Genomic DNA, 23924 nt, shown 5'->3' on the forward strand with positions numbered 1-23924 from the left:
AGTACAGACACAGTGAAACCATCACATCATTCAAACATCAAAAACAAAAGTTACATGACATTTATATATTCTGAGAACTACAACTGAAAGATAATGCCTGCAATTCAGTCTCAGCTCATTATGAGCAAATGAATGCGTAATTATTATTCCTCTAACAAATATATCTATTGAAAAAAATATTAAGGAACATCCACAACACAGCCACTTCAAAAGAAGTACACTACTGAAATTAAAATCCTAAAACATGACTATATAATGCAGACTGCTTACTGAAATAAAGATTAAAACTCAAAACACACACACTCCAGTTCTACAACTTCCTCATAAAATGAGTTAGCAATCTTACCATCTTTATGTTAATCAGTTCCACACTCTAACACATTTATCTTACTGAAGTTGGGTTGCACAATGAAGAAACCACTGCAGAAGGATAAATGCATGTAGAAGTAGAAAACTTTTATTGTAATCATGATTAGGCAGGTCACAAAAATTTAGCCAAAATATTGAAGCACTAAACATTATCTGGCAGCGGCTGTAGCTAATGGAGTAACAACGAGCAGATTCTATAGACACAGACTAGCTATACATCATTATATGGAATCTTGAACAACACTCATTACTGGCAAATGGTGGTGTTTGTGAAACTGAGGTAACTTTTGTAGCTGCCATACTCACACATTAATTACAAAGTGGAATGTACTTCTCAACAATTCAGAGACCTTCAACTGAAGATGTCCTGAATTGAAGAGTTTTTACGAAAGTAGTTGCAAAGCCTCATGACTGAACACATAAATCTGAATCACATTAGTGTGTTCACAAACCTCAAGTTACTCGCACAGCAAGAGGAAAGTAAGAGATATTCATACCGTTTTGTGACACAGTAACATGACAACTACATCATCAATGCTTGTCGAGAGGGAGACAGTTTAATACTTGCCTTTTTCTCGAATGGGAAGGAATTTTGTTAAAGTAGCAGCTGATAATGGCATAAGAATCAAAGATGATGAAAGAAACGCAACATGTAGCTACAGTGAATGTGCACAGATTTCAGTCATTAACTGGGTTCCATAGCACTTATTTATTTCAAATGTCTGACACTTCTCTTTCATCATTCTCCCCCCTTTCCTTCCACTTGCTGCCCAGCAAAAGAGGGCATTATTCTGCTCATCTGCCAAGTAAATGTGGAGAGGGAGAGGGGGGGGGGGACATATATGAATCCAAATTATTATGCATTAGCTGCTAAAACACCTCTGCCACTGTGATTTACATACATTACAGAAACAAATAATTGTCTATTCACGGAAGACCTTAGGTAACAGGAAGATAATGATCTAAAAAAACACACACTAATGAATGATGTGAAAAAAACTTAATGGTTTGGGGGGGGGGGGGGGAATTTGTATTTTAGACACATAGTTTATTAATGTGGAAGGTTGAGCAGTAACAGCAGTCCTTTCAAGAGAGCAGGGGAACATAACAAACAAAAATAATGAATATCTATTCTGCACTAATGAGATATACTTTTAACAGCTTATATCTTTGTTTTTCTATACATGAATATGAAGTAATGTCCAAGTAACCATTACAACAACCAAAGTCCAGGTTGGAATATCAACAATTATGTAAGTCTTTTTGTTGTGTCTGTCTACAACTCAATGTGTCATCTTTACAGTGAGTAGCAATCTATTTTTCATAATTGTTGAAATTACAACAAAGAGATGTTTTTTAAACTCATAAAAAATTTCTTCCACTAAAATGAAATTAAAGTTAGTTTTCAGATTTAAGGAAGCTTTTGATCACAACAGTTTACCCTGGTACCCCACTCTCTCAATATTTTTGCAGTGTTCACAAAAGAACAGTTATAATCTAAAGGGAAATTGATAATTTCCTTTGTCACCAAATATTCAGTCCAAAGTACCAAGAGATAGAAGTGCCAACACAAATATTGCATTTCCACAGATTCAACACATAACAGCATGAGAGCACAAACAACAACTATTTCACTAAAAGACTGTACCATGCAACACACCATATTTCTTGTAAGCACTATGTAAAAACAATACTGAAACATCTCAAACATCAACAACTGAACAGGGACATTTTGTATTTTACACTAGCAGTAAGTGTTGCACACAACAGTAAGAACGATGAAAAAACAGCCTGGAGAATTTGTAGAAATGAAAAATATGACCTAATAACAAAACGCAATGGCACAATGGAGTCTGCTGAAACAGCTCTCCATACACATCTACAGCAAGCAATGAGTCCCACTTATCACTTTTTGTTTTTCTAGTGTAATTTGACACTACACATAATCTTTAGATCAGCTGGGACAGAACTGTGCGCATAATGCTGTGCTTCTTCAGTATAAACTTTTATCAAGTTTAACAAATCTTTAGGCTCAATGACAAGCAAACAACGACAGTACCATAGAGATGGGCCAATGATGCCACGTGCCCTTTACAAAGGGAATTAGCATGCATGGCAGAACTAGTTTCTCACACACACAGAGCAGAAGGTGCACAGGAACCAGACAACTGAGGAGGCGGCCTCGGCCTTTGGCGTGGGCGTGACCGGGGTCGCATCTGGCTCCTGGCTGCGGTGTGCTACCGTAGACGGTGTAGGCAGGCATACAGGTTATCAATGGCTTCCTGAATTTGTTGCCGCTCACAATCTTGCAGTCTCTTTCTAGCTTCTAAATCACGCCGTCTCCGATCGAGAGCATCCAATTCACGGCGCCGTTCAGTCAATAACCGGTACTGTCTTGTACATTGTTCTTGAAGAACACGCCTTTCTTCTGCTTGTTCTGAAACACAGATATGTACAGACACTGTTTAAAGAAAATAAACGTCTATCAATTTTCTAGCCGACTCTCAGAACTCATGGTTACATTACCGCACACCATTCATATCCAACAACACAGAGAAAAAATGAGTAGGTTTAAATTAGATAACCTTTTGATTATATTGTCTGTACAGAATAATGACAGACCTCATAACATCGTTACCATTTATTAAAATCATATATCATAGAAACATCCCCATCCTAAATATATAGTAGTTAATGCTGTGTCACTCTAAAGCTATAAAATTTAGTACAGTATGAATACATGTTTTTGCATGTATCATATGACTGGTACTACTATTATGTGAAAGTAAAAAATAGCACTGTACTGATAAGGGAAGTGTCCTGGCCTGAACAATTCGATATTCACATAAACATTTCTTTGCTGTAAGATAATGGCCCCACACACAGCTAATTATGCAACATAAATACACACACTTAATTCTGGATATGCAATGTACAGCTGCACAACTACATTGTGCCAGGCAGCTGCAATGTACCAGCACTGCAGCTTGACTGGTGTGGAGAGTTGCATTGGATGGAGTGTGTGAAGGGAGAAAGGAAGTGAGGAGAGAGAGTTGACCCCCCCCCCCCCTCCTCTCCCCCACACACACCCTCCTCTCTAGATATCTCTTAAGCTGCTCTATAATGATTTTTTTTAATCATTTCACTTAAACTCCACAGCTGCACTTCGATGAGAAATAAGGGAAGCATGTACAACAAGACAATACCTAACCTAACCCAACCTCCTCCTCCTCCTCTACCTCTTCTTCCCCCCCCCCCTTTTTTTTGGGGGGGGGGGGCATGGGTTAACACCTGTTACCAGCAAATGTTTGGATTTTCCCAATTATACCTCATGTATGACTTGTAAATTTGCCAGTCATAATTATCTGTTACACAGCATTGCTTCTTCAGTGACTGATGTTTTGTAGACATTAGATTCGGTTGTAGTGCACTCGACATTAGTAAGGAAACCAAATAGCTGGCACAGCATTGCTACCAAGTAGGGCACTTGTCTTTACGAACACCCTCTGCCGCTAGTAATTATGGGTTTTAGGGAGACTAAACATCCAAGGTCCCCAGTCCACCACTCACTCCCCCAGGATGGAATCAGTGTACCTCATCTGTCAGCTTCTAGAGGCGAGACATGAGTACTAGTCTGGTATTTACCTAGTGCAATGTGGGAAACCGCTTAAAAACAACATCTAGGCTGCCCAGAACGACAGCTCTCATCGTCGACTTGCGCGCAGATTCAAACTGGGGCCAGCAGGCACTTCCATCCTGGAAGGGACACTTTAACATGCCCAGCTATCTGGATTGGCGTGTACCCTCTGTTGAAACTACGCCACAATCTGGCACATAAGATGTTGCAGGGGCAGTCAGAGTCTTGTCTATCCTACTCTGTGTAGGTAGAACACAGTTTATGATCACTTGCACTGGTGGTAACACAGAGACCAGCAGAATGAACAGGTGTTTCCTGGGGTCAATGACACTACAGTTCACAAAGTGAATTGATAACCAAACCCATTGGGCTGTGGTACTTAGCAGCACATGAATGTCAGGAGATGACACCAACTGATGTGCTTACAGCAGTTGTAGCACATCATTCGGGTACACGCTGTGGCCATGCAGTCTGAAAATCTCTGACGTTCTCCCTATCGACAGTTGAGCAAGGCAGAAAAATCTAAATCACCATCAGATACTCAACCCCTCCCCTTTAATTGACAATTAGGGCTGGAAATGACCTGGCCTCTGTCAACTTCGCCAAGAATGGGGAGATGCAGGAATCACCACTAGTGGTTCCTATGGTAGGTTCTTAATGTGATCATCTGGGTTGGAAGGCAGTGCTGTTTGGGGGCGTCCTGGTTGATTGTTGGGGTCTGGGACACAGCTTCGGCTGCCTGCAGGACATGGAGCAGATGGGACCAACAGTTTGGCCACCTTGGACCGACCCTACAGTCCGAAAATGCTCAACCTCTACAGAAGGAGAGAGAAGAAGATTATCAGTGGCGGGGACGGGAGCTGGAAGCACCATAGGAGGTAGAAGTGATTTCACCTCCATCTGTTCCCATTGCTGGTTATTATCGACTTACTTTTGAAGCCTAACACACGGGTGGTGGTTGTACCAGTAAGAGAGAGGCTTGGAGTACATCACACAGACAGAGCTGATTGTGATGCTGAACCAGCTGTTCTTGGCTGGTCACAACCTAAAACATCTGCCCCCCCCCCCCCCATTTCCACTGACACTTGGGTCATCCCGGGGTTCAGGCGAAAAGCGCGAGCCCAAATGTGGGAGCCCATATGATAATATAGCTGTGCCTGTGTGAGCAATGTGCCCACCGAGATGAGTGCGCGAGGTTAAACAGGGCGTGGGGTTCGCATCAATGTAAAATTTCAGCTGAGTTACGTCCATTTAAAGGGGTGGACAGTAGGTGGCAAGGAAGCTAGTGATATGTCCCCGGAGTCAACTGTCGTCAGTGTTTTGCGCATCTTCATCTTGATGTCCTGACCATCTACGCAGCTTCTGAATTTGACATGGGATGGAGAGGGGCATTGTTCATGTGCTCAATGCCATTGTGTTGACACAACCCTGAAACACAGATGGCATGAACTGAGGGAACATGCCAGAACCAGGGTGGAAGGTGCTCTTTATACTCCAAATGTGATACACGGGGCACAGATAGGAGTTGCCACAGCAGCTGAAGTCATCTGTGCCACTTATGGAAAGTTAATGAGGGCACTAACAACTAGCAATCGCATTTGTCCCCCTTCCCCGGAAGAGGCTGGCAAAATAATCAACATGCACTCTTTGCAAGGACACATTGTGTGGCCAAGGGTTGAAATGATGTGCTGGGGCCAACCAGTTGAGGGTCACAGGCATGGCTGTTCTCGGTGGTGTGTTCAAGGTGGCATCAACCCTGAGCCAATACACATGACACAGTACTTTCATTCTACATATTCCCCAATGTGCGATGTGGAGGAGCTTCAATATGCAGAGACAGAGCACAGGCGGAACTATCACCCAGCAACTAGCATCATCCATAGCTGACAAAATGATCCCCCCCCTCAGTGGTGCTATACTGGTGCTGTTTTATGGAAAAATAGGTGTGCCATTCCGGGTCGGTGTCTTTTAAGCAAGTACTCCAACCAACCCTGCCATACAGCAAACAACACCATGTCGAGAAGTGAATAACAGCCCATTTCTGCTGCTACTTTATGCGCTGTAAACACAAATTCATCAAGGCTGTGTAGCTCATATGCAACTAAGGCAAAACACAGCATCTCATTCACATCAAATCTGGCATCTGAGCCACACGGCAAGCAGGAAAGCGTGTCGGCATTGGTGACCTATGTGGTGGGCCAATAATGGATCCCCTGGGTGTAGTTACTTAAGAACGACACCCACCAATGCAGCCACTGCACTGTTTCATTGAGAAGTTATGAAAGGGACCCAAAGAATGCAATAAGGGGCTTGTGATTGGTAATCAGGTAAAACATAGTGCTACAGAGATACAACTGAAACCTCCACACACCATATGTGATAACCAATGCTTCTTTTTCAACTTACATGTAATTCCTTTGCATCACCTTTAATGTTTTTTATGCAAATGTAACTGGCTGTTCTGTGCCATTGGTGTATTTGTGGGACAGCACAGTATCAATGCTACTATCCAGGGCAACAGTGGCAAGTGTTAAACACATGCCCGGGTGAAGAAGAAAAAAAAAAAAAAGAAAGAAGAAGAAGAAGAAGAAGAAGGGGGGAGAGAGAGAGAGAGAGAGAGAGAGAGAGAGAGAGAGAGAGAGGAGCCAACCTAAGGCATTTTTTTTAAGTTGCATGAAAGCCTTCTGGCACACGTCTGACCACACAAATTTAACACTTTTTTTACACAACTGATTGAAAAGATGGGAAATGTGGGCCGCACTGGTAATAAACATGGAGTAATAGTTTACCTTGCAGAGGAACAATTTTAGTTCTTTGTGGTTCTTAGAAGCCGGTAAGTTAGTTATTGCATCCACATAATCCTGGGTAGACGTGAACTCATTTTTACATTATGCATGTCTCAGGTACTCGACACTTGGCTAAAAGAAGCTACATTTCTTTAGGTGCCAACACAGACCATAGGCTTGGAGCTGGTCAAACAATGTCTGTAGGTTGCACAGGATTGCACAGGCGCTGCTCCCACATAGCCCCAGTAACTGAAAAGTCATCTAGATAATTAACACAGTTGAGGATACCTTGATTACGTTGCTCAATGTATCTCTGAAATATTGTGAGAGCATTTACAACCCCAAATAGCAAGCTCCTGCATGATATGTGCTGAATGGCATATTAAACACTAAAAACTACTGGGTCTGATCTTCTCCAGGCAACTGAAAGTAGTAGTCAAAAAATAAATTTCTGGAAAATAATGGTCACTAGCCTATTTAGCCAACAATTCTTCTGGCCAAGGAAGTGGATACCAAGTGACATTTGCTTATGCATTAACAGTACACTTAAAAATCACCACGAATGCAAAGTGATCCATTAACTATGACCACGGATGTAGCCCACCGACTAGACGATGCTGGGGATATAACACTCACACTTTGGAACCTATCTAACTCTGCTTTAACTTGCTCGCACTTGGTGAAAGGCACTCGATGAGCTCTACAAAACTTAGGCACTGCCAACTGCTTTAAGCAACATATTCAATTCCATGAATGGGATTGCAGGCATGCTGACAGGAGACAAGACATTGCTGACGCATGCCAGCCAAGGCAGATACTCTCAAGGTACCTTAGTTTGCAGAATGCAAAACTGATGATGCCCCAGATAGAGCAGTGACACCACTCATGCTGTATCGTGCAATCTGTACATGATTTGACAACATGAACTTTTGTGGGGTCCTTTAGCAACAACAGGGAGGAAAACGTTGCTTGAGCCTCCACTTGCTTTGGGACATACCAACTGTGAACAAAGCGCTTCTGTTTGTGTCCTCTATCGACAATTAAGACAGGGGATGAGCAACTGCTATAGTAACTACTGAGTCCCACATGACAAGACTACCATGTACTCGGTAAGTCAGTTGATAAAATTGCTTTAAACTCATCATCTGATCACAGAGCACAACAGCGACCAATATTAGTAACAGCATTGATATAAAAGAAAATGTGAAGCATCACTTGAGCTGATGCAGTTACACTCTGAGCTTTAGCAATTTTTAAAACGTTACTTGAGGTGCGATCAGATACCTATAAAGCCTTTGCACTTAGTTCTTGATTAGAAGTGAGATGGATAACATCATGGATTAAGGAGTCTGCATGCGATGTGATGCGCCACCCTCTTTACAGGAAAAAGTCACGCCTGTGTGCTGAGCCTCATAAGTCATCAGCCCTTGCTGTGTAGGACTGCTTACTTTGGTCAATGCAATGATTAAACTTGACCCTAGACGAAACAGCTGAGTCTGATGACTGTAATAGTCACTCAGCAAACCGCAAACATCAGAAAAAGTCAAACTACCAGCATCAGAGAGTGGGCATAGTTTTTGCAACACTTTATACAATTTACTACTAGAAGACAGTAAGAGTGTGCACTGACAGTCAGTGTCAGTTACTTGACTTGCCTTGCAGTGAAGAACAATATGACAAACAGGCATCTAAACTACTGTTTGCCTCACTGAAGCAGGAAGAGGGAGAGGCAAGGAAATGGCAGCCACTAACTGTTGTTGGTTTTGCTGCAGTCTTAACAGCAAGGTCTGCAATTGCTGGTGCAATTCCCACAGCTTTTCTTACTGTTGCTGCTGGAAATTCCACTGTTTTCCTTGCTGTTGCTGCAGCTGCTGCTGCTGCCTCAACTTTAAAAGCTTGGGATCCATGTTACACTGCAGAAAATTTGTAAGTGAAACTGAATATTCAATTAATTAATCAGAAAAAGAACAGGGCAGTATTACTTGATGACTGGATCCTTCACATCACGAATAGCGGCAACAGTGGGTTGTCTTAAAGTTGCTATGGTTAAAGTATATTGAGACTTGTATCAACACAGAGAAATGAACCAGTGTCACAACTCTGAGGAATTGTGAAAGGTCAACAGCCAAAGCAAGCGCCATGTCTTTGAACAGGCGTGCTGCCACAGACATGTCACTATGGAGCAGTTGGCCACGTAACACAACACTGGTCAACCTCATACATGCAAGTGAATGGCTTCTACTTGTTGCTCCATCAACAGCTCATTTAGGTCCCTCAGAAAAAACAACTCTCCTGGTGAAAAATGAGAAATAGGTGGATTGCCAATGGAGAGAAAAAATTGTTTATTGAGTTACAGACTTTATTTCAATTGATGGTGACGACAGGCATCAACTGCTTCAGTCTATGGATCTACTCTGCAGGGTATCAGTAGCACAAGCTGGTGGCAGCAATTTAATAGTGTATGGTAAGTGTATGTGGCAGGAACCTAAACTTCTGGTATCCACTGACAAATGCAAAAGATGTCTCCAATGCTAAACAGCCTTTGGAGACTGCAAGCACCCAGCAACATTGCACAGTAATGATAGCATCTACAAATAAATCAATCAGCAATTTTCAAACCTATCACACTCTTGTTGAACTCTGTGGAACAGCATATTTAGTTATAAACCACATAGCACACCACATGAAGCTCTACTTCCAAAATCTCATAGCAAGTGCTGTATTATGAGACACACAAGGTATCAGTTTGTAATTATATGATAATACCAAATTTCCTTTGACAGCTATCATTCTGTGTATTAACTTTGTAAATAGTGCAGGTGTAAAGGAAGCAATTCAGTGAGAGAGAGAGAGAGAGAGAGAGAGAGAGAGAGAGAGAGAGAGAGATATCACAGTAAACCAACTAACCTGCAGCATATCTATGGTATGCTTCAAAGATCTCTTCCACTCCATTCCAGCGAGAACATTCTTCCTCTATGGACAAAGGTGAATCAGGGCAGTCAGGTCGCAAAGGTGTTGGCAGAGGTAATGTTAGAGGCTGGGACTGAACTACTGCTGCTGTAGCCGCCCACCTCTTGACGCCATCCTGTATCAGTACAGCAGCAGCAGGCGTCAGTGTGCGCGCACCATTCTGCCCTGGGGCTGGGATTGTTACAGTTGTTACAACTTCTTTATCCCTGTCTGGACTGAGGGCACGTTTGGAGCGTACTGCAGCTTTGCTGCAATAGGCTGCCACAGAATTTACACACTTCCGCCGTAATCGTTCTGCGAGAACAGTCTGCCAGATCAGTTCACTCTCTGGAAAGTTAGAGCCTCAATTTCAGACAAATGGTGGTAACATAATCATGCATAAGAAACAAAGATCATATTACAAAATATTTTTAAAAAGTAACTAATCTGCAACAAAATACAAAGAGAACAAAAACATCAATACAAAATAATGTTCAATCACATAAACATGTAACAATAATAACATACAGTGGTCTGTAATTAGGCCCTGAATACATTTAATTTATTATGAAACATTATTAAGAAGTTCACACTCAAAATGCTAATGCCAGGGAGTGTATATCTGGAATACTTAGAATGAAAGGTGGTTGCAAATTACTGGACAAACGGGCTGTATTTTCCTCAACACTCAATATAAATCTATAATTTTACAAACATTTCAAAGATGAAAGTTTGAAGTTTTGACTGAAGTATTCACTGGACATGCCATTTAATTATAAATGTGAAAAAGTACATTGTTGCCGCTGCTCAACCTACATTCAGACAACAATTGGATATCGTGCTGCTGCCGTGTCAAGCAAAGGTTTATATGAACAATTTGCAAATGTGGAAGTACCTGTTATCAGAATAAGTCTATCTGAATATCCAGCTGGTACACTACTTGAAAGGTTTCTCCCTCCCCCTCCAGTGTTTCCAGACATTAGTATCAGAGACAGCCCACAATTTCAGGCAGTAACATCACAATGATGAAGATTCTATGGATGTGTGATTCCATGGATGTGGGTCTAAACAAATTTCCCAGCCACTACTGAAGAGGTAACAAGGATATATACAGATGTGGTGAACAACAAATCTCAGTTTGCCATTTGATCAAAACTGACAAGACTAAACGTAAGCATCGCGTTTGCAATTACTAAAAGACTTACGTTGATAATGTTTTTTTCTCGTAAGAGAGCTATCACAAGAAATAGGAACTGTGATTAATAACACAGTTTATGCCAGAAGATGATGAGTCACAATGGATCATTTTCTAACACAAGGCCACACCACAATGCCATACAAATACTAGGGGATACCTAAATCAACACACACAGGTCAAAGGATTGGTTGTACATTGGCTGAAGAGTCTTGTCAAGGATAAGACTTACTGAACTTGCTTCCTGCACCACTGCTAATACAGGTAAGAAACATTTCACACAGGCAATGGGAACTCTTAAGCTATACTTGCTTGACAGGATTCAGCAATATCACGATCTGGACATCTGATGATGTCCCTCTATGAAAAGATGATACATTAATATCATAGATTTATACATGGTAACAATGGTAATTACAACCTTTTCAAATCAACTAGTAATTTGTATGTTGTTGTTGTGGTCTTCAGTCCTGAGACTGGTTTGATGCAGCTCTCCATGCTACTCTATCCTGTGCAAGCTTCATCATATCCCAGTACCTACTGCGGCCTACCATCCTTCTGAATCTGTTTAGTGTATTCATCTCTTGGTCTCCCTCTATGATTTTTACCCTCCACGCCCCCCCCCCCCCCCCCCCAATACTAAATTGGTGATCACTCGATGTCTCAGAACATGTCCTACCAACCGATCCCTTCTTCTAGTCAAGTTGTGCCACAGGCTCCTCTTCTCCACAATTCTATTCAATACCGCCTCATTAGTTATGTGATCTACCCATCTAATCTTCAGCACTCTTCTGTAGCACCACATTTCGAAAGCTTCTGTGTGTGTGTGTGTGTGTGTGTGTGTGTGTGTGTGTGTTTGTTGGGGTTTATGGGCGCTCAACATCGAGGTCATCAGCGCCCTCGAAAGCTTCTATTCTCTTCCTGTCTAAGCTATTTATCGTCCACGTTTCACTTCCATACATGGCTACACTCCATACAAATACTTTCAGAAATGACTTCCTGACATTTAAATCTGTATTCAATGTTAACAAATTTCTCTTCTTCAGAAACGCTTTCCTTGCCATTGCCAGCCTACATTTTATATCCTCTCTACTTCGACCATCATCAGTTATTTCGCTCCCCAAATAGCAAAACTCGTTTACTACTTTAAGTGTCTCATTTCCTAATCTAATTCCGTCAGCATCACCTGACTTAATTCGACTACATTCCATTATCCTTGTTTTGCTTTTGTTGATGTTCATCTTATACCCTCCTTTCAAGACACTGTCCATTCTGTTCAACTGCTCTTCCAAGTCCTTTGCTGTCTCTGACAGAATTACAATGTCATCGGCGAACCTCAAAGTTTTTATTTCTTCTCCATGGATTTTAATACCTAATCCGAATTTTTCTTTTGTTTCCTTTACTGCTTGCTCAATATACAGATTGAATAACATCGGGAATAGGCTACAACCCTGTCTCACTCCCTTCCCAACCACTGCTTCCCTTTCATGCCCCTCGACTCTTATAACTGCCATCTGGTTTCTGTACAAATTGTAAATAGCCTTTCACTCTCTGTACCTTACCCCTGCCACCCTCAGAATTTGAAAGAGAGTATTCCAGTTAACATTGTCAAAAGCTTTCTCTAAGTCTACAAATGCTAGAAACGTAGGTTTGCCTTCACTTAATCTTTCTTCTAAGATCAGTCGTAGGGTCAGTATTGCCTCACATGTTCCAACATTTCTACGGAATTCAAACTGATCTTCCCCGAGGTCGGCTTCTACTAGTTTTTCCATTCATCTGTAAAGAATTCACGTTAGTAATTTGCAGCTGTGACTTATTAAACTGATAGTTCGGTAATTTTCACATCTGTCAACACCTGCTTTCTTTGGGATTGGGATTATTATATTCTTCTTGAGGGTATTTTGCCCGTCTCATACATCTTGCTGACCAGATGGTAGAGTTTTGTCAGGACTGGCTCTCCCAAGGCCGTCAGTAGTTCTAATGGAATGTTGTCTACTCCAGGGGCCTTGTTTCGACTCAGGTCTTTTAGTGCTCTGTCAAACTCTTCACGCAATATCATATCTCCCATTTCATCTTCATCTACATCCTCTTCCATTTCCATAATATTGTCCTCAAGTACATCACCCTTGTATAGATCCTCTATATACTCCTTCCACCTTTCTGCTTTCCCTTCTTTGCTTAGAACTGGGTTTCCATCAAAGCTCTTGATATTCATGCAAGTGGTTATCCTTTCTCCAAAGGTCTTTTTAATTTTCCTGTAGGCAGTATCTATCTTACACCTAGTGAGATAAGCCTATAAATCCTTACATTTGTCCCCTAGCCATCCCTGCTTAGCCATTTTGCACTTCCTGTCGATATCATTTCTGAGGCGTTTGTATTCCTTTTTGCCTACTTCATTTACTACATTTTTATATTTTCTCCTTTCATCAATTAAATCCACTATTTCTTCTGTTACCCAAGGGTTTCTACTAGCCCTCATCTTCTTACGTGTTTGATCCTCTGCTGCCTTCACTATTTCATCCCTCAAAGCTACCCACTCTTCTTCTACTGTATTTCTTTCCCCCACTCCTGGTAATTTGTAATCATATTGAGAAACATGTGTCAGAATGCATCAACACATCATTTTTATCATCTGGCACTAAAATCTTAGTAAACAAATCCACCATATTAGAACACATGCAAAAAATGCTGTCCTTGCTAGTACCAAGAAAAATGGCTGACAAATGATTAATACCAGACAGAATACAAGCATCCATTGTAGATTACTACCGGTTCATGTTGTCATGAAATATCCCCAAAAAGAATAAATTTGTTGTACATTTTGTAAGTCATTTCTGATAAATTGCAACACAATGAATAATTATTTAATAGTGCAGTGTGAAACATTTAGTTTTGATTAAACTACGATAATATCTCTTACCATTTAATTCCCTCACAACCATTTTTTTTTTTTTTGGGGGGGGGGGGGGGGGGGGGCAGAAATATGTGAGGGTGACAAGAAGGAACACACAAAAGCTGACATCTCAGTTGTGCATTAATACTATAAAAAGTGCCACCATAGGTAATTCGAAAGTTTGAAACTACGTTTGTTTTCAAAGAAATCCCTGAGTGATAGCAGAAATTTTTAACTGATAACTCAGGTGTGATGCCAAAGCAAGAGGAGATGAAGGAAGATTATTCTTATTACTGACAGATGCCCCTTTTTTAGGGTTGTTGATGTTGCATGTTTCTTGACAACTGTGCTAGTCATCAGTATCTCCGTAGCAGAAGAAAATTCACTCTGTGGAAGCAAAATACAGAATGGCAATAGTGCAAAACCAATTTCATCATTTACGACAAAGAAAGTAAAGAAAATGAATGTTCTACAGCTTATCCACCAGTTTGTTGCAGTTTGTGATACTGTGACACAGTACACCATACTTAATGGCCGATTTGCAATTCTTGGCTATGGTGCACTATCAGGTGCCGCAGAAAATGATAATTTCCCCTAATGAGAATGGGAATTCATCTCAGACATTTTAGTGAATGGTATATTCCAGGAGTTTTTGGGATGATATCCTGACTTTCACATCCCATAAAAATGCAAGTGAGCTGTGTAGCACTCTAATGAAGGAACAATCTGAACTAGATGGTGGAAGGCGTGGTAACACTGAATGAAGAAGATGAGGAAGTAGCAAGGTTTTTGGTGGCTTTATAAGGATTTGATATTGCCTGGGAGCTATTTTATCTCAGTTCAAACAGTTCTCTCCTGTACCAACCAGCTGGAAAGAAAAAGAAAAATAATTTATATAATTTCTTTAACTTCCATATCATGTGTTTGCTGCGTCATTTGGTGAATAACATGATTTTTGAATAAAAGTATCTTCTTTATCCATATGAATCTTATAAATTAAGACCCCAGTTGGAAATTTTACATGTGAGTTAAAAGAAAAACTCTATACAGTTCATGCTAAGTTGTGTTTCAGTTTCCAGCACAAGAAGAGCGCGTAATAAAGAGAGTACTTTATTATCAACTGAAAATGTTTCATTCAGATACTGGATCACTCCATCAGCTTAACTCCTATTTGAGGAAAACTGCCATTTAAGGAGTACACTCCTTAAAAAGGGATTTTATTGCATTTCTTTCCAAATATCTGTGGTATCACTGATAGTGTGACAGCAAATGAATTGTGGCGGACCCACACAACAAATATCAAGCCTAATAATTGTCAAAGATTAAAATGCAGACATGGAAACAGACAGTCTCTGTTTACAAGCATACAACGCAAAGAGAGCTTCATTGAGAAAACTATAACATTTCAAAAATATGCTCTGGCTAATCAATACTTACTAGCAGAAACATATAAAGGTACAAAAAATTATTTTGGCTTTTGGAACTATTTGCTGCTTCCTCAGGGAGCAAAGAGGGACAAGTTGAGGAAGGTGACAGGATGTCCTCAAAGCATGTCGTCCAAGTGACATGTCCCTCCTTTCTAGCCTTTCCCAACCTTTCTCATAGTTCTGAAAGTTGGGATAGATTATGTACTTTTACATGGTCCCATTAGCAATACTGGAAATTTGCCTCTTGGAAGAAAGTACTCACCATTCTGTCCCTTTGTAATTTTATAGTTCATATAGTAAAACAAAAATCGGTCATTAGACATAAAAGTAGGAACTCGAGAATGTTACAGGGCGATTGCTGTTCACAGTACATATCAAAAAACGGGTGGGTGTCCACAACTTACAGCCATGTAAACAGGTGACTGTTGCCCTATTCCTCTGCCAGAAGCTGTAAAATGGGCTAAGCTGACATGATGGAAGTCTACGCCCTGGCACTAAAGTGAATTTGGTTGGCACACTTATATAAGCCCGCTGTCTGCTGCCGGGGCTGGAACACTGTTGATGCAGCATAGTATGTGGGCCAGTGAACTGTGGTGAACTGGATTATACTGTGCCTGTGTCTTGCACCATGCTGTGGTCTCAGCAATCAAAAATGATGTCCTCTCACAACATGGCTAGTTCGAATGGCCTAAATACCACGCACACCAGCTACGGAGTATCTGTCATCGACCACAGCCAGCATTCAGAAGTACTCCAAGCCAATCGTCAACCTAATGCAGGTCAACCAGCCTCAACTACTACTAGATACTGCCTCCGCCAGCTGCAGGACTATGGGCTGCACCCAGCATTGATGCTGCCTGGAGTTCAACCGGTGCCTTCCGGCTGGGGATCATCTGCTGGCTGAGTTCAACTTACTACAGGGTGCATACTTGGGAGCTGTTGGTTTGCAATCTGCACTCAGGTGCCACCTGCACTGGGCCCACCCCAGGCTGTTGGCTGATCGCACACTGCACTAAACGTTGCGAGTGACTCACATCTGAGTTTGTTCCTGGAGGATGCCTGCCACCTGTCCAGGCCTACCAGAGCTCTCCATGCCCACCGATGCACTGTCCCTCTGGCCAAGCGACTGTGCCGTTGCTGTATCCTGCTGCTGCACACTAAGCTAAGCAAACAATGACACCCAGGGCAGGCGTGCGCCATTAGGACACTGACTACAGCGAGATGACGCTTTCTGCTGTTGTCTGAACTCAGATTAATGAACTTACTGTCATCCTCTCACTGCCTCTATAGCTCTACAATGGTCGATCAAGTGGTTCATCGTATCTGCTGCCCTGTCAATCATCCTGCATCAACACCACAGCATGTAGCAAGGTCAGTAGCATTTTGATACATCCTGACCCTGCTTTAACTGGTATCAGAGATGACCAGGGCCTTCAAGCAACATCACAGATCAATGCAGACCATCGTCAGCACATTGGGGTGAGTGAAGAAACAATGTTTTCTGCTTGTGAATCTTTCAAATGTGATGGCAGGCTTACGGGACTGGTATTAGCATGTAAATGAGAAGTTTGTTAGAACTAATGAGAGCAGAGATTTGAATCAGTTCGAGGGCATGTGAGTAGGACTACACCAGTACAGAAGTGGTTAGGTGCACTCAGTGGAATTATATCCCTGTATGGAGTCTGGCCCAGTGAAATGCATCACATTTAAACAATATGCACATTATGCCAGGCAGTGTGACAAATACACACAGTTGATAATTATGTGAAAAGATTGAATTGTATTTAGTAATGTTAGAATTAAGTGTCCTTCTGTGTCAGACAATTACCACCCAGGAAGCAATTCAGTCTTTTTGTTGTATCAAATAGCTCAACTGAAAGCAGGTAATAGCTAGTTACATGCTGTGAAAGAAGATACAGCCTAGTACACTTCATCTGTTCCTTCCCTAGATTTAACTACTACTAGCGTCATCTATCCTTTTTCAGGCAAGGCAGGAGAGTATGATTTAGTGTCTGTAGATGACCTGTTAACAGCTGCAAAGCTGGGAGATTGTGCAGCTGAACAGTAGTTATAAACAACCACGTTAAATTTGATGGGGAATGCTGGAACTTATGAAATATATCATGAGCCGTAAGGAATGTTCTATCATTTGATGAACGAAGGAGAGGCCTAGCAGAGTGATACAGGAGGCAGAATAGCTGCAGATATTATCATGAGCAGTGAAATGGAGTATCACATAAGCAGAAAGAATCCGTTGAATGTTTTGTGGGAAGGATACAAAAATTAATGTTAATACTTATGAATTAACAAACAGTGAAGGCACAAATAGTCATTCTGCAGGAAGTAGAGCAGAGGAATGCATTTTTCTGTTAACTGCCACGTGATGTGTAGAGAAAGGTGTGCACAGAATTTTCAAGGACTTCACTGATGCCATAGGCATTGCTATGACTCTCGAGGATAAAGAGGCGCTAACTAGAGGCCATGAGAGGAGAAATTTCTTTTCTACTGATGTTAAAGGCTACCAGTGTGGACATTCGGATCACATACGAAGAGGAGGAGGAGGAGGAGATTAGTGTGTAATGCCCAGTCGACAATGAGGTCATTAGAGACAGAACACATGCTCAGATTAGGGAAGTGTGGAGAAGGAAATTGGCCATGCCTTTTCAAAGGTAGCATCCCGGAATTTGCCTTAGAAATTTAAGGAAATCACAGAAAACCTAAATCTGGATGGCCAGACGTGGGTTTGGACCATCATCCTCGTGAGTGAGAGTCCAGTGATCTAATCACTGCGCTACCTCACTCGGTCGCATATGGAGATTCACAGTGTTGGAGATGTGGCAGGTTTGGACGCAGAGTGCAAGATTGTGGAAGTAAAGGGCATGATGGGACAAGACAAAATATGAACAATCAACCATTAAATGGCAATGGAAGCCCCAGATCCACTGGTTGGCATCCCCAGTGAATTGTAATGCTTTAAAAAAGTATGCACTGGTGGAATGTTGTCCGATTGACAAGATAGATGGTAGAGAACAGAGATTTTTGTTAGACACAGGTGCTCCAGTATCTGTGGCAAGTCTGGACCTCATGGGAAAGGGGTGGTTAAACTCTCCTTGGTATAGGTTATTTGGAGGGGGGCGGGGGGGGGGGGCAGGGGGGTGCGAGGGGGTAATAATGTGCATTTACATGGTTCATTGATGTTAAGTTTCCAGGTACATGCAAGATGCAGAGCAGTTTGGGAAAACATGGAAGTTTTGGCCAATATAGGTAAAGAGCACTGCACAATCCTATGACTAGACTTCCCGTGTAAGCATCATGCAAACACTGATCTTGGACAACACATGGTACAACTCACAGAAACATAGTTCCATCTGGGGGGGGGGGGGGGGGAGCTATCGTTGGTGACACACTGTCACAAGGCTCATCACTCGTGAAGGATCGGTTGAGCTGCATAAAAAATCACTAAGGATCAATTTGCATGATACGGTACCGCAAGGTACAGAGAAACTGTTTCAGCAGAATGCGGAAACAGAACTACCTGTAAACTTATGATGTGTCGTGTAACCACTGAAAGATAATGATGAATTAGATAAAGCACAATGAGTTGTGCACAGAAGTATTGTACACATGTGGGGAAGATGGTGAGCAAGTAGTACCTGTTGATATTGATAGTTTTGGTACTGAAGATGTAAGTTTGTCTAAAAGATTATTGGTTGCCAATTTTGATGTTCTAGATGAAGATGATCTAGCCAGGACAAGCTCACACCTTGGCCATAAGCAAGTACCAGTATATAGGGTGCCTATATGGCCAAGGAAAAAAAACTCCCCAATTTTTCCCATTTCCCAGTTAAAATAAACTTTTCCTTTGGTGAAAATACACTTTTTCCGTGTTAAGTGACAGTATACTGTCTCTCAGAACTGTAACACTTATCAATCCTATGAATGGTTAAGGTTTTATGCACCAGTGTAGAACTTTCGCGGGGGAAAAAAAAAAGAGCTGCATATTTTCGTATTATGAAAGAATAAATTTGAATTCCACCAAACAAAGCGCGTTAGTTTCCAAAACATTGAAATTGAGATTGTGATGTGCCATTCTGGGCCAATCCTAGCTCATGTAACGTTATCTCGCCAGCCGATGACAGCAGATATTCAGAGCTTAGGCCACGTGAAGTAGCCAGTCAATAGCACCATCACTGTTAAGTAGCACGAACACAAATAGGAAAAGTTTATGGTTTAAATTAATATACACAGGCTACATATAGTATACATACAATATTGGTCATTTTTTGCGTGTGATACACTTCAAGATACATCACACAAATGCGCCAGTAAAATTTTAAATAGTGAATTAATGTCTGGTCTCCTCGGCTCGAAATTATTCTAAGCGGCTGGTACTCAAAGTATCTATCAAGTTTTAAATGAGAGTAAAATGCTCTGCGACTTTATAAATTCATCAAACATTCTCACACGTAACATAGTATGTCTTGGGTAAAAGGAAACTTACTTCGAAACTAATGTTTCTCAAACAACCACTCTTAATATTTTCCCATGACCTGTTAGCAACAGGTTCGTTTTAGCAGCTGCCAGAGAGTGCCAGAAAACAGGCGTTACTGCGTGTGCGCAGCTACGGTAATGTATGAAGCCCATATGTTCACACGAACTTACATTACATCATAAAAGGAGGACATCAGAGGCTACTCCAACAGCATCGGCATTTGGTAAACCATACTAAAATGCACGATTTGGCTTAAAGTGCATATTCGTATGTCCAGATTTGCAATGAAATAGGCACCAACTTGATATCAAGCTTTTCAGTGTGGTTTTCGGAACATAAATTTTCTTGTCTTACCATTACTTTATCATCTCATGTTTGGTTCTTTATTATTGCATATGTGACAGAAGACGAAAACGCGCACTCAAAATTCAGCGAACAGTTGAAACTAGCTAACAGTTTGGATGGAAACACTTCATTTCAAATAAATTGACTGCCTGTGCGGTAAAGATTAATAAAGTGACATTTCTTTAGCAAACTGACAAAATAACTTCATTGCTCTGCAAGGCACTTAATGCTTGACAGCCAAAAACGTGGAAGTAAAATAAAATCAGAAAACAAACTAATAACAATTTTAGTCTTCCATAATAATGTGAATGCATTTTAATTCATTTGATAGCTCCCAGCCACAGAAATCTGTTTTGTTTTCATTTGACATGAGAGCTTGAAACGAAGAGGAAACAGCAAAATCACTAACAGCCAAACTTTAACTAGCCAGAAGCGGGAGAAGGTGCTGCTCATATGTGACTTAACTATGCATGCGCGTGAGCCTGCTGGAAAGTGCTCAAATGAACCCAATGCAAAAAATTGTGACATCACACTCATCGTAAGCAGTTTGTTTTTATATGAAGTACTACACAGTCTTCGACCTAAAGCCATGGACACATTTTTCTGTTGACGGACGCTCAGTTATTACCAGTCAAAAGTTAACTGAATACTAGAACACTCAAAAATTCCCAGAAATCTAAAAAATTCCCAGCTATTCCCCAGTTTTCTCCCAGATGAAAAAATTACCAGGTTTTTCCCAGATTTACTGGGGCATATACATCCTGGGATAACTGCTTTACAAGCAAATGAGAAGCATTAAAAAGAAACAGAAACAACAACAATGGAGAAGTTGCTGTTAAAATTTGAGGAACTATTTAAATCGTATCTACTATTGCCATCAACCTGAGTCATGCAACACAGGATCCCAAGTTGGAACCAATCACCTGCGAACTATAAGCCAACAGGATGTCCCATCCTGTATAACTGGTCGTGGAGAAAGTCATTAACCGCCAATTACGTGATGAGGAAAGCACTGGTACCTGGTGTGTGCCTGCAGTAATGTTTGTGAAGAAGATTTTGGACAATCTGAAGTAGTTTTCCAGACAATCTGAAGTAGTTTTCCGAAAAAGGCAAATAATTAGTTAACTACTATGGGAAATTTGTCCACGGATTTGTGGAAATAGCATGACCTCTCATGCACTTATTAAAGGTGTGAAGTTCCACTGGATGCTGGAGTACAAAAAGTGCATTTGATAAAACAAGCATTTGCTGACAACTAGTACAGCACAGACATGGTACTGAGGTGAAAGGATCGATCCAGTAGAATTTCACATTGGGCACTAGAGTTGATTGAGTTTCGTTTCGAAGTTATAAATCCACAAAGAAGCACAGTGATGTGATGGCCTTAGTAGGAAAATTGGTGTAGTTCAGTTAGTAGGTCATAGCAGTGCTGAATGACAGAGTGCGCAAGGTGCTGACACAGATTTCGAGCTATTTGCAACACAATCACAGCTGGCTATTCTATGGTGTGTAGTGCAAGACAACAAGGTTCCTGTCACACTGAGAGAACCACATATTATCCATTCATAGAGGGCATACAACCATGGATCAAACAGTGGGCAAACATTAGTTGTTGAGAATGCATAGACAGGGCATAGAGCAGTATGTAAAAGAAAGAAAGAAAGAAACTGAGTGCCACGAGCATGTGCGGGAGCTGTTAAACTTTTTGAAACAATCAGGATGCGCATTTTAGGATCTTTTAGCCAGATACCAAAGGGAAAACACAACCTTTTCACTCCTACAAATCATTCCTCTTATTGTGTAGGGATGATAACTATCTTGAATCGGCAAGCAGACACAGTAGTGCATGCAATGGTGAACAATTGGTTACTAAAATTCAGTGTTCCAGAAATGATTATCACGGATTGAGAGCACTAACTTGATACCAGAATTAATGAAGCAGGTACACCATTTGTTGTGTATTCATAAGCTGAGAACATACCCATTACATCCAAAAGTTAATGGAAGAATGGAGCATGTACAACAAACAATATGAAAAATGTTAAGCCACTACGTGAACAGTCATCACAGTTATTGTGATACTTTGTTGCCTTATGCGATTGTGGCGAACAATTCAAGAACTTGGGAGAATACAGGCCTATCACCGTACAAGGTTGTATATGGTCGAAAATTGCAGTTGCCACTTTAAGTGCTCAAATCAAAAGTCGGAAAAAATGGTGAGCCAGTGTGAAATTTTGTGAAAAAATTGAGAGAAGTGTGGAAATAAGTACAGAAAGCCAATACTGAGGCCCTTGAGCATCAGATGAGGCTAGAGCAACACAACACAAAACTACCGGAACACCATGTTGGGCAGTGGGTGATATTGGCAACTCGCAGAAATTCATTACCCAGTACCAAGATCCATAACAGGTTATAGGTATGACTTCACCAGTGAATGTAGAACTACAGTTGCTAATGCGCACAACCACTGTGCGTGTCAGGAGTATTTGTCTTTTAAGGTGAGCATCACACTTGTTGACACTCCTGGAAAAAGAGAAGATGGAAATGTGACTTAATTCTGAGCAAAAAGTGAAAGAAAGTTGTTTTCGTATTTTAAATATTAACTGCAGACCATAATATATAGGGCAGTGACAAGGACGACGTCATCCTGACCAGCCACTATTGGAGGTTAAAACTAACTAACAATATGTGGGCATGAAAAATGAGGTACGAAGGCTGGAAGAAGCTTTCTCGGTACTGCATCTCAAAGGCAGGAAGAAGGGTGTATTAGGTGAGATGAGAAATGGGAGTTTCATGACACTGTAATACAAGCGGGATGGTACACGACACAGTTAACAAATCTCGAACAAGGAGTTCTGAAGATTATCAGACTGTTGCAAAGGTTAAGGGCAGAACTAACAATTTATTTAAAAATGGCTACCAGTGTTGTGAACTGTGATTTGGGTATAGTACATAGCCAGTTACACTTACAGTGTATCATGTCGGCTGAAGCATGGTTTTTATGTACACCTGCAAATAGTGTAGGGGATGCCCAAGAGGAAATAGTGTAATTACTGGGAGCAATATACCATATGGTGCATGGACAATTAACCGCTACCCTGTTGCCACCAGACAGTTTCTGGCCAGCCTACTAAGCACAAGAAGAGCTACGAGCTATGTTAGAATTTATTACTTCTCAGGAAGAGAAAATCCTATCACTTCATGAGAATAAAGGTTAGTAGAACCATGCTCACCTGCATGTATTAATCTGGTTCCCAGCAGCAAGCACTAATGTCCAGTATAAAGTACTATACAATTCACCAATATCTGATGAGGTGGGAGACTCTGAGAAAATTCGTGCAAGCCAGAACAAAAGTGGTACTACTGATTTTCCCAGGAGGAAAATACCACGGACAAATATCAGCACCAAGAGCTTGTCACCATCTGCCCATCCCAAGTCATCCAGGTCACCACTAGAGCATGTGTTCTTAGGAGGAACAGGAGCAGGATGCCTGTGTAACATTGTAGTGCCACAACCCTACTTTCAGAAAGTGGTCCACACTGGGTGCATTCCATACGTAATCCAGTGGTAATTACAGAGAATCGTTACAAGCAAGGATGCCCTAAGGGTGCAGAACAGTTTAAGCAGAGATGTAGCGGCATACAACACAACACAACACGAGATATCTGAAGGCAAACTTTTCACTTTCCAGCAACCGTAACAGGGGTTACAATTCTAAACATAACGTAACTGTTACTGCATTTTTTAGACGAAGCTTTAGATATACTACCTGCTCAAAACTTGGCCTTTTCTGAATAGTTCCTCAGAACCCAACTTTATGAACTCTTTGG

The 23924-nt window shown here is 41.2% G+C and overlaps 1 protein-coding gene across 1 annotated transcript in view; it reads right to left on the minus strand.

Annotated features, from left to right (window-relative positions):
- Positions 1-1194: 1194 nt before the first annotated feature.
- Positions 1195-23924, minus strand: part of LOC126195387 (protein piccolo) — a 645505-nt gene continuing 622775 nt past the window's right edge. Inside the window, exons 17-18 of the mRNA XM_049933978.1 lie at positions 9700-10089; positions 1195-2806 (exon numbers count right to left, since the gene is read on the minus strand). Of these exons, the coding sequence (XP_049789935.1) occupies positions 2607-2806; positions 9700-10089 (590 nt within the window). The 3' untranslated portion in view covers positions 1195-2606. The remainder of the gene's footprint in view (positions 2807-9699; positions 10090-23924) is intronic.

The sequence above is a fragment of the Schistocerca nitens genome, chromosome 7, assembly GCF_023898315.1.
Source record: "Schistocerca nitens isolate TAMUIC-IGC-003100 chromosome 7, iqSchNite1.1, whole genome shotgun sequence".
NCBI lineage: Eukaryota > Metazoa > Arthropoda > Insecta > Orthoptera > Acrididae > Schistocerca > Schistocerca nitens.